At 43.8% G+C, this 18406-nt stretch overlaps 1 protein-coding gene across 1 annotated transcript in view; it reads right to left on the bottom strand.

Annotated features, from left to right (window-relative positions):
• Positions 1-1401: 1401 nt before the first annotated feature.
• The window catches only part of SPTBN1 (spectrin beta, non-erythrocytic 1), a 185338-nt gene continuing 168333 nt past the window's right edge, over positions 1402-18406 (bottom strand). The window contains exons 27-35 of the mRNA XM_007937990.2: positions 17142-17280; positions 16122-16206; positions 13410-13606; positions 11991-12103; positions 11270-11333; positions 6562-6800; positions 4054-4227; positions 2278-2320; positions 1402-1620 (exon numbers count right to left, since the gene is read on the bottom strand). Coding sequence (XP_007936181.1) covers positions 1402-1620; positions 2278-2320; positions 4054-4227; positions 6562-6800; positions 11270-11333; positions 11991-12103; positions 13410-13606; positions 16122-16206; positions 17142-17280 — 1273 coding nt within the window. The remainder of the gene's footprint in view (positions 1621-2277; positions 2321-4053; positions 4228-6561; positions 6801-11269; positions 11334-11990; positions 12104-13409; positions 13607-16121; positions 16207-17141; positions 17281-18406) is intronic.

Genomic DNA, 18406 nt, shown 5'->3' with positions numbered 1-18406 from the left:
CTACAACGTTCTCTCTCACCTTTTTCAGAAAAAGTTTCCCAATTCCTCCTTCAGAGCTCAGGTTTAGCAACTCTCTGATAAATTTTTCATAAATAAGATAAAATTTGGGCCTGTGACTGCAAAACATTGCACATTCAGTATTCAATTTGTTGTAGTTTTCAAAGTCCTCTCTCTCTCACACACACACCCAAAATACAAAACAGGATCCCATGTTGACTAGATAATGTTTCCTGTTTGCTATTTCTCGATTTGGAACCCTGCTACTTGGCATGTACTCAGCAGAAGAAAAACAAGTCACCCACTGTGCTAGATTTAAAAGCATTTAATGACATAGCATGTATTTAACAGGTAGGGCAAAAGTTGAGAGGTACAGGTCGTACGACTGAGCACCAGGCCTGAGCGCACCTCCCTGTTCAGGCCCAGCCTCTTGGAGTTCATTCCTATCAATGCCATTCTGATTGTGCAGTAAGATGAAAATTTGTCATTACAATAGTTACAGTGACAGGGAAATGCACACTATGTATCAAATAGCAAGGTAATGAAGCAAATTATAACACAGTGTGGCAACGCACGAGCAAGTAACCATTAGAGTAACATTACTTTGTCCAGTAAATGCTTCAGTTCCACTTGTACACTTACCAATGATTTAAAGGGTTTATTATACATCTAATTTTATTATACTTTGTACTAGAATTATCTCAAACATACAATATAATGTATTTCAGAAAAAAAAAAGTTGAAATTACAGATTATTTAAAACTGTATCAGTTTTCTATTCCTTCTTGTACACTGACATTCTTAACCATCACAGTTGATGCAGAAAAGCCGCATGTCGTGTTAGTAAGCGATGCCAGATAGAAATGGTTTGGTCTTTAGAATTAACATGGAGCTGCACTATGGCTGCAGCGAGATCGTAATACACAATCTGCTTTAATAAAGGTTAGACCCACCATGGGCACGCCTAATAGTCAAGACTTAAGGTAACCACTGGAAGTAAATGGAAGAGAATGGTGTCAGGAAACTGGTACGTTTTGTTTCTGGTGAGCACAGGAGATATTGTTTAAGCACCACTGCCTTGCAAACCAACAGCACTAGAGGCGGGTTATTTCCAACACAGCCTCACAAAATTGAGGAACAGTTTAAATATTGAGATCTAATCTATATGATTTCATTAAAAAAAAAATCTGATTTTCCCTCTGCACCTCAAACTTTTGTAACTTGGAGATAAAGTGTTCAGGTGTGTTCCCCCACCCCAGAAATGCTCTATAAATTAAAAAAAAAAAAAAAAATCAACCACATTGAGGAACTTTAGGCACAGAGAGTAATGTGTTGGTTCTGAGCTTGCATGCTGGAATTTCACTGAAAAGACAGGAGAAGGGTAGGAGGTGGAAGGAAAGGAGTTCACTTCTTTTTGCCAAAAAGGCTGAACCGCTTCTCTTTGTCTTTCTCTTTGTCCTTCTCCCGCTTGCCGGGACTGGACTCGCTGGTGATGGTAACGACGCTGGTCGGTAAGGTCTGGGCCCGGCTGGATGCTGGCGTGCTCTGGGTGCTGGCAGACACCTCGTGTTTATCAGAGGAGATGGCGGATGAGATGGACTGGATCCACGTGTTCATTTCCTCCTGGACCAAAGAGAGGCACAGGTGAGGTTCAACTGAGAGGGTCAGGCGTGAGGAGCTCACACTCTCCCTGGACGATCACCCAAGCCTCCAGCAGTGGACGCTAATGGATGCACCAGCTAAGAGAGGTAAGCTTCTCCAGATGGAACCTCAGCTTTATTCAGTGGTGTAACCACAGTCCAACTTTGTGAGAATTCCATTTACAGTACCTGAAGGTCACTGCTCTAGCATACGGTCCTACGAACCTGGGAGAGCTAGAAGACTGATCTCAATGTGTGGGGCATCAGGTACCATAAAGAGGTACTTTTTCAAATTACAGTCCCACACGTTTTCTCATCAGTTAACCCCCCCCAAGGTACAGCAAAACCATGACAATGCCCTTAAAGGTAGTGGGGTACAATGGGAAGCTCCTGACAATTCTTGGACACCCATGAGGGATGGGGGTGAGTATTCCCTACAGCATGGATAGAGAGATGACATTAACTGCCTCCCAAAGACATAAGAGAACCAAACACCTTCCAATGTTGGTAACTGTGGAGACCAGATGTAGAAACCATTCACCCATCATTTCTGGAATAAGTAACATTGTAAATAATGCCTATCATTCACAAGAGTTGCTAACTCATATGTACTTGAGGGAAATGAATCTTGGACACTTACATCGTCTTTGGCTTGGAAGAGGTACTCATTGCCATCGTTTAGTCTGTAATTTGAAACAATAAAGAAAATCACAATTTAACTTTAACAAAACAAGAAGTTAATCCCTCAGATCCCACGTGGGACATAAGTAGGTCACAGAAATCACACCTGGTCTGCCAATCAGAACTCCGCTTACATCACCAAGTATGCCTTGGGACTGCAGAGACCCAGCATGCTCCTTTCTGGGCATCAAGAAGTCGTGTAATTAATAGGTCAACACAATATATGCAGGCAGCTTGGCGCTCCAATCCACCAAGAGGATCAAAAGAGCCATGAACAGACGAACATTTGTCTCTGCTGTGGCAAAACCACAAATGCCTGATCACTGCTCTACAATGAATTTGAGAGACAAAGAGAATACTCTTTCTAAATGACATTGTTGTTGTTAGCTGCTTTGAGTCTATTCCAACTCACTCGGCCCCATGCTGTTAGAGCAGAACTGCTCCAGAGGGCATTCAAAGCCGTAATGTCCTAAAAGCAGACCACCAGGCCTGGCTTCTGAAGCAATCCTGGGTGAGTTCAAGTGGCCAACCTTCCAGCTAGTAGCTGAGTACTTAACGGTCTGTACCACCCAGGCCGTCCTCTGCCTTATAAGCCCTTCTGAAAGTCTGCTATTGAGCTGGTATTCCTTACACTGAGGAAGTCCAGTCTCTGAAGAGACATACAGAAAAGGTCTCCTAGACTGCTTTTCCTCTACATATGTCTCGGCGTTAAAGAAACTGCCCTTGCAAGACCGCCACAATGACATCAAGATGGCACTGGGCTTGGAGGGTCACTCACTTCACTGTCGTCACAAGGAAGGGGGTGTTGCTCTGTAGACGGGCAAAGGGATAACTGCCTTCGTCAACGCCGACTCTCTGAAGCTGCATCGAGGGAGGACAAAGAGGTGGGCAGCAAGGAGCCACACTGTCTGGGCCTGACCTTACAAAACATAAAGGCTCCAAGTCCTGCAGAGCCTGTCTGCACTGCTCCTCAGTGGAGCTTAATAAATCTACCATCTGAAACTGTCATTTGCAGTCCTTGGCCCAGCTGAATAGGCATAAAACACACGCCTAACTAAAGACCAAAGCTTTTCAGATCCCAAAGCAGCAGGGCAAATTAAACTAAGTTAACATCCTAACCCCGAAAATGTTTACTATTTATATTTTTAAAACATGAAATGACTTTTCTGCCCATCTTCTGGTGACACCGTGAGCTTGGATCCACTCTGTGAGGAGGTGTCCATGTTGTACAGGGCAGAGACATGAGAAAGAGACGGCTCCAGAGGCTGCAGGAGAGTCGGGGGAGGCCTCCCCAAGTATTTCCTGTTGGTCTCCATCTGGCCAGCCCAGGATGACTCACTTGACCCATCTCCAGATAAATCTTGAGCAAAGGATAGCACCTCCCAGGTCTGGATAAGATGAAGGATGGGGAAACTATTTTTCTAAGCTTCCCTCTTACTATCAAGTGTGAACAGCTCACCTTAAGTCTTAGGGATAAGCATATTCCAGGTTATAAAAACAAAAGCTCCTTTTCCTTCAGTGCTTAGTTGCTGTTAACCATAGGGAAGCCAGTGACCAGTCAGAGTCCTGTGTAAATCCTGCTGAGATGTGTGCCAAACCAGTTTTTCACTTTACCAGGGATTTTAAAAGTTGCAGAGAACAGGAAGCAACTGATTATGGTACCTAAGAAAACCAACTCCAGAATGAAAAGGCACATAGCTACTCTCTGGCATCCACGGAGCACGGCAGCCCTCACCTGAGCTTGAAGACGTGTTTCTTCTTTTTGTAATCAACAGCCACTTCACAGATGGCTTCTTTTAAACTCACAGGGACCTCACTGTGGTAAGGGATTCCAGAAGCAGCAGTCTTCGCATCTTTGTAGAAACCCATTTCTTGGTTATTTATGACACAGTAGACATTGTGCCATGACCTGAGCAATAAAGAAAGGAATGTCAACACCACATGCCCCAAAAGAACTAAGGACTTGATTAATAAGAACATGATACTCATACAACATGGTGGAGGGAGACATGGAGGCATTAAGGTACTAAAGCAAGAAAATCCTGTGTCAAAAGCCCATGCTAGGGGAGTGTATCCAAGAACATGTATAGGGGTGGCAGACAATGGTCCTATAAGTTTATGTGAATAATCAGAATTCCCAGGTGTATAGTAGAGTTGACAAGGGGCAAGGTTGTGGTCATTGCTTGGTCACAGCCAGCTACCCAGAGGGACCAAGTAGTTGAACCTGTGGGTTCGGGACTATAGTCACAGGGGACATCAAGCTCAACTGGAATAACATACTACACAAAACACTGTTCCACCTCCTGCTTTAGTGAGTAGCGACTGGGATCTTAAAAGCTAGCAAGCTGCCATCTAGATGTGATGATGGGTCTCTCCTCATCCAGAGCAAAGAAGAACAAAGAAAACCAAAGATTCATGGAAACAATTAGTTCTCGTGACTGGTACACCATGCAATCCTCAACCTATATGACTATGAGACCAGAAGAACTAGATGGTGCCCAGCTACCACTGTCATCCACTTGGAAGGGGATCTATGTAGGAGATCCTTGACAGAGAAGGAGAACAATGTGGAACAAAACTCAAAACCATCTGGAGGAAAAAAGAAAAAAAAAAGGGAGGGGGACCAAGTTTGCTGGTCCAATAGAGCCTGGTGGAACCACTGAGACTATGGCCCCTAGCTACCCTTCAAGTCTGGAATTGAATGCACACCTGTGACTTCCAGCCAAACAAAAGGCAGGCATATGTGTTAAACATTTAGCTGAGGTAGATACACTTCCTGGAGAGAACAATCATGGGAGAAAGAAGGGCTGCTTATGCTCAGGGGGCAGGAGCGCATAGAGAGATGGACACAGCAAAGAGGTAACTATTGGGAAGAAGTAGAGGGGAGCTGTTGCATTGTGGTAAATTGTGGTCAATGTCATAAGACAAAGTATGTGAATTGCTGTATGGAAAGTGAATCTGCTCTGTAAATCTTCACCCAAATCACACAATTTAAAAAAAAAAAAAAACCATGCTAAATTTTGCTAAAACTAGATAATGGAACACAGTTCCTCAGGAGATACCTGGGGAAGGACAGCTGTTACTACAATGGCAGGATTATGAGGGCTATGTCTGAATTTAGGGAAAAGCATGTACGCTCTTCTAATAGATAAAAGTACTCTTGACTCTTATCAGAATGTTTTCATTACTGTTTGGTACTTTGTGGTAATGGGGGACAGGCCAGATTCCTCACTTGAAACTAGCTTTTTCCTCAAGTGGGAGCTCCGCCAACCTCAGCTTCATTCTGTGGCTTGGCAACTTGACAAGGAGGCAGATCTAAGGCTGCCATTAGCCTTTATGGCAGCTGTGGATGAATTAGAAAAAGGTGGCCTTTCCCCAAGATACTGCCAACTACCATAATGCAGTAGTGATTTTTTTTATTAGAACAAGACCCTTTGCTGCCACCTGCCCATAACAGTACACACATCTAAGCTATCCTCACCATGAATGCTAGCCCTTACATGGGGTTCCTCGTGCAGTGGTCTCAGGTAGTTCAGTTTACTGTTTAAGCACACAAGCTCCAGAGCTTTGCCATTTATTAGGTCTCTGCAGAGTGGGGTTTCTTAACCTCAGAGCCTCAGCTCCCTCCTCTGTCAAATGGAGACCACCAAAGTAGGGTTGTTGGGAGATATGAAGACTGATAGGGAGATGATGGGAAATGCTGAGTATCTTAAAAAATTACAGGAGTCCTACAACAAAACTACTTCACTTTATCCAGAGAAGACTCCTCAGCCTCTATCTAGCAAATTCCTTCTCAAGATGAACTACTAAGGCCTTCTGGCTACTCCCATCCACACTTAGCTTTTCCTTTTCTCAGTGAGTGAGAAGCACTCTACTCTTGCTAAGGAGCTCTGGTGGCACAGTCTAAGGCATTTGACTGTTAATTAGAAGGTTGGTGGTTCAAACCACCAGCTACTCTGTGGAAGGAAGATGGGGCAATCTACTTCCACAAAGATTTACTGCCTCAGAAACCCAATAATGGTTGCTATCAGTCGCAATCAACTCCACAGCACTGGGTTTGCTTTGGTGTTTATTTTTGTTTGTTTTGTTTTACTTAGAAGAATGAGATGGCCCCAGAAGCAGAGATGCTAACAAACAAATAAGCCGTATGAGTGTATACTCCCCTTCTAACTCAAGAGCAGCCCATTTCATCCCGTCATAGTCTGACTTCCCATCTTCCTGCCTCAGTGTCTGCTGCTGTTACCTGCTCGAGGCTTTCTTGTTGTGGGCCTCCCACTCGTGCTTCCGATTCAGGAAGCCCTCCATCTGGGCCAAAGGCGTCTCCTGGGTTCTGGCTGGTAGGGTGGCTGCGCTCTGGGCTGGGAGAGCAGTCTTGGCTTTACGGTTAGAGGTTGGGGAGGGGATGGGACTGGATTCCTTGGAGCTCGTCCTCTGTTCTGTGGCGCCATTGACCATTTCACTTGTGTCCACCGTTTCTGCCATCTAGGGACAGCAGAGAGGCCATTCAGTGAACCCTATGAGCCATGGCTATGACCACATCCATTCTAACTGACTCGCACACGTGGCTGTGTATAAATGCCTGGCACAGATCGAGGCAGTACAGTAAAACCATTGCGCACCCCACAAAGCCAGCTGGGCACCAAGGACATTAGAAGGTGGGAATGGATTAATAGCTGCCCGTTTACAGGGAAATGAGAAAAGCGAAATGCCAGTGTGAGTTTTACTGCACTCTGCTCCTCTGATCAATCCATGTTCTCTAACATAACTCAGCTCATTTCCTCTTACAGTTACTTTAAAACAAAGGACAACAGTAACAATCACACATATTAAATATGAGAGAGAGTGGACGTTATACAGCAGCCACCTTACAACCAAGGACGCCACCAGAAGGGCTGGAAGTTGAAGCGAAAGGGCATTCACAAACAGATCAATAGACAACACTATCAGAGCTACATGGCATTCCCCCAAAATAAGACAAGAAAAGATCTTTGGTTTCTGAAAATGCTCCCAGGCTCCTCCCGCCCCAACACATAGTCATAAACACATGCAGAAATTAGGACGACCATCATGCATTTCACATCTACCACCCCAGTTAGACTTTGGAACGTAAGAGCTGGAAGGAAATGAGGCAAGTCAAACATCAATTTAACCACATCTGCCCAAGTTGTATCGTGAGTGGGTTGTAGTTTGTGTTAAAGGAGCTGGAAAAGCCAATCAGTCACTCAACACCACGCGGCTATTTACCCCCAAACAAAGACAGAACCAGGGCCTTCCCCATCACGTGCTTGGTTGATCGCGGTGCCTTGCTGCACTGAGGCGAGGAAGCCCAGAGACACCCAGGCTTCCAGTGGCTCTGACCCTTCTGGCTGGAGACGTCTTCAGGAGCTGATCCTTCCCAAGCTCATTTAAATGGTAACCCTCACGGCTTTTCGGCTTTGGAAATGCGGTAGGGTCTCCACTGATTATCACTTCCAGCCTGTGTGCCATCAACTGTGTACCATCAACTGTAGCGGACCCTGGCTGACCCGCCCGGGGCGTGGGATTAGCAAGTTACTAAAGCTGGGTGTGGCTGACGCTTTAGTCGGTTACAGACAACCTGCACCCCTTGTACATGGACAGACATGGAGGTGTCAAAGGCACGCTCATTAGATACCTTGCCCAGCCAATGCTGCCCAGAACCAAAATGACACCAAATTAGCAGCAACAGTCTTGACAGGGTAACAGGGGGCCTGGCCCCCACTGCTTGGACAATCAGATCTGTCAACTCTCTCTCGGCAATGATCTCCACTTAGGTCTCCTCTACATGGTTGGGCCAACACCTTTCAACCAGACTGATTCTTTGGGAAATGGGCTGGGGAGACTCAAGAGAATAGGGAAAATCGTGGATTATGGTACCTCTCTATGAACTATCAAAATAAGCATTCGGGTTTAAGGTGAGACTAGAGACTATGCAATTTCAGAGTGCTTTTGATTGAAAACTTTTACCCAGAGAACAATGTGAAAAATAGATTATTAGGGCAGAAGAACATAGGGTAGGGAAGCGTGCCTAATGATTTTCTTGGCCTTACCAGTGACAGCCTGCAGACATGTGCTGATGGGCAATGGGCTACTTAAATGCTCCCCTCTCTCTCTTTTAATTTTTAAAGAGGGATGGAGGAGGGGAATTAGTAAGTAGAAAACAAAACCCTGAGTCAAAAGAATGTATGGATTTTAAAGCTGACAAATTGGTTCTGCGGTGAGATTTATGGAAACTTTTGGTGAAGAGGAAGTGTGGTCTACAAGGCCTGTGCCAGGTGTGAGTCCAGAGAGACACGGGGTTAGTATGTATAGAAACCAGGTTAAAAAAAAATTTAGTGCTGCAGGTTTGACTTGAAAACTGTGAGTGACAGCAATGACCTGGATAGGGAGATGTTTACTTGAGTGAGGCTAAAATTTATCACACTTGGGTCAGGCTTCAAGGTAGATGAAAGGCCAGGGAAGCCTCTTCTGAGGGAATTTCTGCAGCAAAAATTTTTTCTTTAGAGTTAGAAGGAAAGAGAAAACCCCAAACCAGTATGCAGAGAGAATTAATGTTTATGCAAATGAACTGCTAACCAAGAAAACAAGGAAAATAAAAGGAACAAAATGAATTTTAATGGACATGTGCTTTAAGCATGCCAATGGACAACACACCACTAGAGACAAACATCAAAAGCAAATCATGGTGCTATGATCAAACAGTGAATACATGGGAATGCAGCTCCCCACCCCCACCCCCACCCCCCACGTTGCTTCTCTTTAGCAATTAGTCCAGAGTGCTTTAGTGGCTGGGCACACCTGAGAGATTTAAATCAGGATGTGAACACAAATGCAATGTGACAACTAGTAGCACAAGAAATACCCCCACTGGTTTTCAAAGTGCGTGAAGCAACGCTATTTTCAAGTTCATTAACTTGAGTCTCTGCACCATAACTCAAAACAATGAAAATACTTTTCAATAAAATTCCATTGTTATTAAAAATCTGTTCTGGCAATCAGCAGTTTTAAAGTCTAGATAAAAAGCCAAAAGTATTACAAGCACTCCTTCCATGTGTGCTTTTGTTGTTGGTTGTTTATTTATTTGGTCTTCTGAATGTAAAAAAATCATAAAATTGGTCATCAATCCTGATGATACAAAATTTAAACATATATATATATATATATATATGGAAACATCACATATATACATATAGATCAATGACACATATGATTTGGAGCCAGAAAGACATGTGAGGACTCCCATCTGACCGAAGACAAATCAATAACTTTCTCTATGGTAGATTTTGGTGTGTTTTAAGGCAGAGACCCAATAATGGTGCACACTACCCCCAAAACATAAGAAGCTTCTTGGCATCTATCTATATACCCATCTACAGTCACCAGTAGATAGATATGTACATAGAGATATGGAAAAACAAACAAGATGCTATATGATGTTATCCTGACAAAAGAAAAAAAAAAAAAGACATGCATCACGAAATGAAAAGACAAATTAGACTTAACTCATGGAGAACACGTATCAGAACAGGATTCTGATTCCACTAACACATCTAAATATGGCAAATGAGCAAGTGAATGAATGTCTCACAAGGCGTGGATGTCACATGGATTTGGTTTCATTTGTTTTGTTTTTATCAGTACCAGGAAATCACGTCTTTCATCAGCATTTATTCCTAAGGAACAGGATTTCTGTTAAGTCTTTTCTATCCCTGCTGGTGGTGTGATAAATGCCACCCCCCAAAGACTCCTTATTAGAGAAGTCAACAAAAAGCCTTAAGAAAATGAGAAAAATGGATCAGGCTATCTGTCCAAGGCAGGAAGTGGAGTATGTGTCCACGGAGACACTACTACTACTTTTGAAGCCAGGAGGCATGCAAGTGCTCCCAGGGACGGTCCACCAAGTGCACTGTTCAAGTAATCAGGATGAACCAGAAGTGGCTTTTGTTCCATTTGTTTCAAAAATTAAAACACTTTGACACCCTGAAGTCATCATCAACAGAACAGAGAGGCCTGGAAGTTTGGTTAAACAGGCTTCCAAAACAGATGCTGAGAACTGCTATCCCCTGCCACGTCTGCATCCTGGTATTACCAATGGACCGAGGGGATGTGGTGGCAGCAGTCAGCAGGCACTGTACTCCTGAGGTTACAGGAGCATATCTGCTACCAGTAAGGTCTGGAGTTCTCAAATTCAGGACTTGGCAGGAAAATAAGAGAGGATCTAATTTTTAAAAAGGAACAGATGATCTGAGGGTCTCAAAACATTTGATTTTGAGCTTCCCAACTAGATCCAACTTTCCCTTTTTTTTTCCCATCTGCATTAAATGGATGTGTCCTTCATGCAATGTTACACAGTTGACTTTTGGTTTTAATTTTGGTACAAAAGTCTCCCTCCTCATACACCAGTCTTAGAGTCATGACTAAACTATGGCGGTTTAACTATTACCTTTAACCAGGTTAATAACATCTGCAAAGTGGACCACATATAGCACAGTACTGCAACCTGTTAGTATAACTGGATGGGTCATACCTGTCAGATTCTAGTTTTCATCTTCATTATGTTGTAATCTCATTTAATTTCAATTACTCATGTAAGGTTTTCGCTGTAAAATCTTGATAAAGTAAAAAGCTCACAATAAATAAAACAAAAAATAAGTATGTTGCTTTAAGGCAAACTGATCATGTGTCAGTTAAAAGACTCAAATAAACATGGATTAAATGCAAACAAACATGAAATCAAGGAAGGCTATGAATTAAAAGTAAAAAATTAACACTGGGGTAAAGTGGGAGCCAAAAGGTCAAACCATCAGGATTTGGAAAGAGTGGTTCTTGACAAATGGTAGTAGGTTTCACAGTCCAGACCAGGGCTGGTCACTAGCTGTCCGTCTGCTATTAAAGTTTTTGTAGTTTTGGTAGGTTTGAGAGCGGTAACTAACCCGTGGAGATCCCTGGTCAGCCGGCAAACCGTTCTGGGAAACTTGCTCTCCTTTTGAAGTATCCCTGTTGTGGGGGAGAAGAGGGGAGAGGGAAGAAAGGGATACGAAGGAGAAATTTTCAATTAATTTTATGACAAGCTTCCTCCCCAAAAAACCCATGCAGAGAAAAAAATTAAAAACAAACAAACATCTGAAACATCTCAAGTGTTTAAAACAGAGTCTGGAGAGACACACCACACTCTCCCGCGTGTGCCTCACAGGAGGGTCCTCCCACCCCCACAAAGGCAGTGCGCTTGTGCTGAGCTCTCACCACAGCAAAACAATGTGCCTTTCAGAAACAGAATCATTTTGCTTATTATTGTGAAGTCACCTGAAATTTTAAAAAAGAGAAGTGTTCCCAAAAGCCTCATCACAAACTCACTGACCTAAAATGTGAGTGGTTTAGCCTGTTCATTTCAATCATAAAGAGGTTCCTAGTGTGTGTGTGCACACGCACACTTGCAGTTGAGAGAACGCTGTCTACACTCTAGTTCTGAGACTTACACAGTGATGTGTGCCAGAAGCTATCCAGGGGTGCCCATACAGATTCTAAATATCTATAGAAATGATTCATAGGAAGGGCATGTGGGGGGGGGCCTGGCACAGCCAGGCTCAGACAAGATGCTCCACAGAGCTCAGTCATCACTGAGGTAAACTGCAGCAAGCCAGTGCTGTGACTTACCACTGCTGCTGGGACTCGGTCTCCTCTGAAACCTTCGTGCTTGGCTCAGGAGAAGGTGGCCGCCTCTTCCTCTCCTCTTCCTCTTGCTGTCTGCGCACTTCCAGTAACTCCAACTGAGGAGAATGCAGTGATAGTCAGCAGAGCCCACACTGGGCCTTTTATGAAGAAAGGGTTCCTTAAAGAGACCCAGGAAGTCCTCCTGCCTGAGTTTTCTATACTAGGTCACACTGGGCAAATAGAAGCTCTAAAGTCCTAAGCAAAAATGGCATCAGGGTTATAGGAACTGCAGCCACAACCTAGTACTACAGATATTGGAGATCTGAGTGAGAAGTTAGATCTATTCTCCTGGCTGACAAAATCCTTGTGAGCTGTTTTTGTGTCTCCTGTGACCTCACATTTAATTTCTGAATTAGCCATGAGGCTCTCTGCTTTGCTTAGAAAATAATCCATGCATGAACCACACTGACTTCCCACCACAGCTCTGACAAACACCACTATAGGACAGAGCTGCAAGAATTCCCAAAGAAACTTTTGTGCTGTAACAGGGAATGTGTTCAGCCAAAACCTCAGCAACGCATAAATCTCCCTCCCTAGAGTCAGCTATCTGAAACAAAGCCATTTACAAGCACTATGCATACACCAAGTATCCCATTTTAACACAAAAGTACACAGGTATGTTTTAAACCAGATTTGTAGAAATGATGGAGAACAACTTTTTGTACATGGCAAATGATCTGCTTTTGACTAGGAGTGCAAAGCTTTGGGAGAGTAACATCCATGAACAAGCCGTTTTCTAAGGCCCTTATGTTGGCAGATCAGTGTACATATGAGGAACAGGGAGAACTTTTCAGTGGCCTAGAACTGAGCTACTAGTTGCTGGAAATTTTAATTCTGTTTCTGAAAAAAATCTTAAGATTCTGCCCCCTTGAAACCAAAGCTTCTAGGAGGTTTACGAGAAAAAGCAAATTGAAAGAGGAAAACAAACCCCGTCATTCAAAAAAACCAAACTCACTGCCATCACGTCAATTTCAACTCACAGTGACCCTCTAGGACAGAAAACTGCCTCATAGGGTTTCTAAGGCTTTAAATCTTTATGGAAGCAGATTGCCTCATCTTTCACCCATGGAGCAGCGGGTGGGTTCAAACTGCTAACCTTTTGGTTAACAGCCGAGTTCTTTAACCACTGTGTCACCAGGGCTCCTTGATACTATTATAAGCAACCATAAATCCAGTTGACTGAGTGTAGGTGCTCCAGGGGTATTAGCCCTTGACCCTCTCCCAAGAGAGCCACCTATTTCAGCGACCACGCTGCTTTCAACTTGAGCAATAATGTGGCTTCCCTGGTCCAAGACTCAAGCAGGAAGATAAGACTAACCATGAGAACCAGCAGGCAAGGTATGTCAGCACCCAGTCACTTACTGTTGTCAACCTTTCCAAGGCGGAGAACCTCTCGTCCCATGTGGCTGCAGACTTTTCAAATGCCTCATGGCGCTTGATGAGCTTCTCCACCTCATCCACACTCTGGCCTATTTCTCGGCTGGAGAGGTATGGCTCCTGTCCGAGCAGCCAGGCCTCGGCCACACTGGCGTCCCTTGAGAACTGATGGACCTCCAAAACTGCACAGGGTAGCAAGAGTGAGTGCTGGAGGATATTTCAGGCACGGCTGCTGTTTCCTGATACTGCTGCCATCTGGTGGCAGCCTCTGGAATAACCAGCTTATAGTCTAGATCAGCGCTCTCCAAACTGTATGTGGGCCCCATTATGTGACTTTAAATTTCTTATTAGTAACCACACATTAAAAAGAAACAGGTGAAAGTAATTCTAATAATATTTTTCATTTAACTCAATATATCAAAAATACTATTTCAACATGTAATCAGTACAAAAGGAGCCCTGTTGGTGTAATAGTTAAGTGCTTGGCTACTGACCAAAAGGTTGGAGTTTGAACCCTCCATTAGCTCTGTGGGAGAAAAGAACTGGTGATCTGCTCCTATAAAGATTACAGAGTAAGAAATGCTATGAGAGCAGTTTCACTTCCCTATAGGGTCACTACAAGTTGTAATCGACTCAATGGCATGTAGTTATAACAACAATCAGTGTAAAATAATTATTACTGAGATATGTTTTAAGGTCTTTGAAATCCAGTGTGTATATTATACGAACAGTACATCTCAGTACTTGGAACTGTCACACTTCAGGTGCTTAGGAGCCACCTGTGGATGGTGGTGTCACGCTGGACAGCACAGGTCTAGATAGTTCACCCTGCTCACTCAGCCCTGCAAGAGACAAGCCTGAAGCCAGGCAGGAGTTCACAATCTACGTACAACCGGGGCACACTAATGGAGGAGGCATTCATAAATCACCTTTTTGGTTTGCTGTGTATTTTATTTTGGAGGTTGGGAGGGAAGGAAGGATATGGGAGCACTAGAGAAGGTGGGACAATATGGGCCAAGGTTTATGCTTTATTTCACTCTGCTCCTCCACATGATGAAACACACAGAGTACAACTTCCACTGCAGTTACAAAGCTGGTTAGAAGCTGGCACTGTCCTACTGCTAACATTAACTTTTATCACAGTTCATATAGAATGCTTGGGGAAACTCGGGTAAGAAGCAGCCTGTGGGCAACATCAGTGTCTCCAGAGACTGGGACCTGCAGCTGGCCAGCTGTCTCCCGTCATTACCCTGGCAGCCCCCAGAATATGGCCACAGGGACATGATGCTACTACTATCACTTGGTAGGGAAGGTGAGAGAGCAGGTCCCGGCTTGTCAAGGCCAGGGGCTGTGAAATGCTTCACTTGTGCTCCCAGCATACAAGCTGGTGCCATGTTCATAGCAGGTGTTTAACATGGTGAACCTAACTGAAGCTGCCTTGAGGATTTTCAATTAAAGACCAAATCCTCATCAGAAAGATGGTCAGAACCCAAGATTCCTGAGGGCTCTGGGCCCAGCAGGGTAAGTCATACCCTCACTAGGTCTTTTACATACTTTTGGATTCTGTTTCTAGTGAGCACCCTTGGCATCCAAGAATGGGACTATAATACAACAAAGCCCTGAACCCCAAATTCAGCCTGGCAAGTGTCATAACTGACCGATGCTTGAGTCAGGTTACTTCTAGTGTTCATGCCAATTATGAAATGCTATTCTGCCTTCGTTCACATATTCCTTTACAAAAGAAGGACTAAAAACGGAGAGCTTGCCTCATGAAGCTACTGTGGGGAGCAAGTACAGAAATATAAAACAAAAACAAAAACAAATACCCACTTAGAGTAACACCTATTGTTGTTGTTGTTATGTGCTGTCAAGTTGGACCTGACTCATAGCAACCCTTCCTTGGGTTTCCGAGGCAGTGTCACTACAGAAGTAGATTGCCCCATCTTCCTTCCAAGGAGTGGCTGGTGGGTTTGAACCGCCAGCCTTCTGGTTAGCAGTCAAGTGCCTTAGATACTATGCTACCAGAGCTCCCAGAATAACACCTAGTTCATCCTTAATAGATGTTAACTTGTATTTCATTATGTTATCAACCTTTCAAGAAGAACATCTAATATAAGGTATCTTATAACTTTTATAATCAGGCCAACCTTCGGCCTTCTACCAGCAGTAATTATTCTCAAAGACAACTGGGTAGGGAACCCCCTCTCTGCACTGACTCAGAACCAAACCAAACCAAACTCAATGCTACTGAGTTGATTCTGACTCATAGTGACCCCCACTGGGTTTCTGAGGTTGTAAATCTTTACAGAAGTAGAGCACCCATCTTCCTTCCATGGAGTGGCGGCTGGTGGGTTTGAACCAGTGACCTTCTGGTTAGCAGCCAGATGCCTTATCCTTTATGCTACCTGAGCTCCTGATCCAGAAGGATGCCGAATTCTCTCTTTCCCGTGTAGTTCCCAAGTCGCACTTCCAACACTGAGATCAATCATGGGGTGAAAACAATGACTATGCCACAGGGCACATTTTAAAAATAATATTGAGCATGAAATGGTGCAATCAGGCATTCAAACATGAAGCATTTAGAAACACAAAATACATTAAGTAATAACATCTTATTAATTAAAGCAGGAAAATAAGCTCATATGCTTTCACTGGGCACCCAGAAAGACCAGAAAAATAAATGAAGCATGTCCTTACTTAGTCTTAGCCATTCCCACCGGTCTTCCCACTTGTCAATCATTTCTTTTCTCTTTTCTGTCAACTGCAGTAACTTTTCCTTGATCTGTGAGAAAAGAGAAGCCCAGGACATCTTAATACACTACACCACATCCTTCTCATCATCCCCTTGACTGGTAACTTCATACAAGACAAACACACGTTTCTGTAGAGACTACCAGTAAGCCAGGACCAGGGAATTTCCAAGAGCTGTTCAGCCTAGGGGTGTACTAGGGAAGGAGGACAGATAAACATGGAATGGTGAAACAGGGACCTTTCAGAGGGAGTGAAGAGGAAGGGGGCTCTACTCAGAGCTGCCAACAATGTGCTGGCCCCCCATGAGACTCTGCGGCTCCTGCAGTGAGCAAGCACATCCAGGGAGAGAGAGATAACAAGGGGGCAGAACCCCGAACTCCGAGAGGACTTCATTCCCTTGGGGAGGAGGGGCAGACATTGATCTGGTCAGTGATGTCTTCATTATCACCATCCGAACAGGAATCAGCAAATGAACACCCAAGAGTAACCAATCTATGATACAAGTAAGGGAGAAGCGGTGAAACCAGAAGACTACTGATGGAGGAGCAGAGCAGGGGCAAACATTTCATCCAGGGGCCTTCAAAATTATCTTCTGAGCCATCAATTATCAGCTCTGGGCCTAGAATCTAGTGTACTGCATTGTTACACAAACAACATGCACATTATATTTTTTCTTTTTTTTGGGGGGGGGGAGGTGTTGGCAAACTGTGCAACCCGTTCATGTATTAGTTTCTACGTGTGTGATGCATGTTATATGTATGTGTGTGTATTTACATGGGTATGTTATAACACCGACATTGTCTTACTCTAGACAATGTGGGAAAGCAGCAGGAAGTTTTGAAACAGCTTTATCAGCATGTGTATGTGTGTGCGCATACACACATATTCACATAACATAAAGTCATTTTACATCTTAACACCAGCTGCAGTTACCCCTTAACCCCAAAAGCAAATCAGGACCCCTACCTCCTCTGAAGCATAGTGTTTTCTTGCCAACAGGGATTTCCCAAGTTCAATGCAGGTTGTGAAACTGTCATTTCGAGCATCAATTTCAGCTTTGATACCTTGATGATTATTCATTAAGAGTTCAACAGATGACACGTCCCTAAAATTAGACAAATAATATTGCCTTTAGGAGATCAAGCTTTTCAAATAAATGTGTAGGTTTTAAAACATGTAATTAATGTGAAGGAAATGGTCTCACAGTATAATTAGCCTTCAGGCCTAACTCACAGGCTAGGTCACTAGATCTGAAGCACAAGGAGTAGAGCTGAGGCCAGCCAACCAACACATGTTTAGAACAAGGTACTACTTTTCCTTTGATGGGTACTGAATATCTTAAAAATGGTTGCTAGGCAATGGCCAGAAAAACCACTGGATCTCTGTTTAAACCTTTACTCTGAACTCTTGTCCAGAGACACAGAGGTCAGAACAGGTGTGGCCAGTCATAGCCCAAGGCCTAGGACATGTCTGTTCAAGAGTAGCTGAGGTAGCCTCATTAGGACATGAAGACACAGAACAGGAACCAGCTGACAAATAAACTCCAGGGAGAGCTGTGAGAGTTCCTCATGGATCAAACCTGCTGACCAGAAAGTCCTGATCCAGGAAATACAACGACTTAAAAAAAAAAACAAAACAAAACCCCACAACTTATCCTCCCCGTCCCCTCCTCTTAGAGTATCATTTATCTCAGTTATGGTGGGAGGTGAACTGGCAGAGGTAAACTGGAGTTTATATTAGTCTCTGTTTGTTCATCCATTAGTTTCTCTTTATTTCTTTGCATGAAACAAAGCCAAAGGGAAGGTACTGAACAAATGTTACATCATTTCAAGACTCCATTAAAGCAGATGTTGAAGGGTAAATGATATCCTTACTAGTGTGTACAATGAGTGGTAGAATGGTCTTTAAACAAACTTGACAAGTGGAAGAACTCAGAGGAGCCACCTTACTCCAATGATGAGACAGAGTTAGTTGTGGCTGCTAGAAGCATGAGGTGGGCAGGAGGGTATGGGTGAGCGCGGAACATGGCAGTGGGTAGAGGGGAGGAAGAAGGAAGGCTTGACAGGCCTTGACAAAACCAGATCCCGTCCCTTGTTATAGCAGAGATGACTGAAGCAGAGGTGGTTCTCACCAAAACACCCGTAATCTTGCTGTGGCCTCAAAGCTCTCAGTCAAGAACTACTTTCAAGGCTCATAGTTTTCTCAGGAAGATCCCCACTTCTACGCACTAA

Source organism: Orycteropus afer, unplaced genomic scaffold, assembly GCF_000298275.1.
Source record: "Orycteropus afer afer isolate SDZICR_OR568_19922 unplaced genomic scaffold, OryAfe1.0 scaffold00046, whole genome shotgun sequence".
In the NCBI taxonomy this organism is placed as follows: Eukaryota; Metazoa; Chordata; class Mammalia; order Tubulidentata; family Orycteropodidae; genus Orycteropus; species Orycteropus afer.
This window is presented reverse-complemented; position numbering and strand designations above follow the sequence as displayed.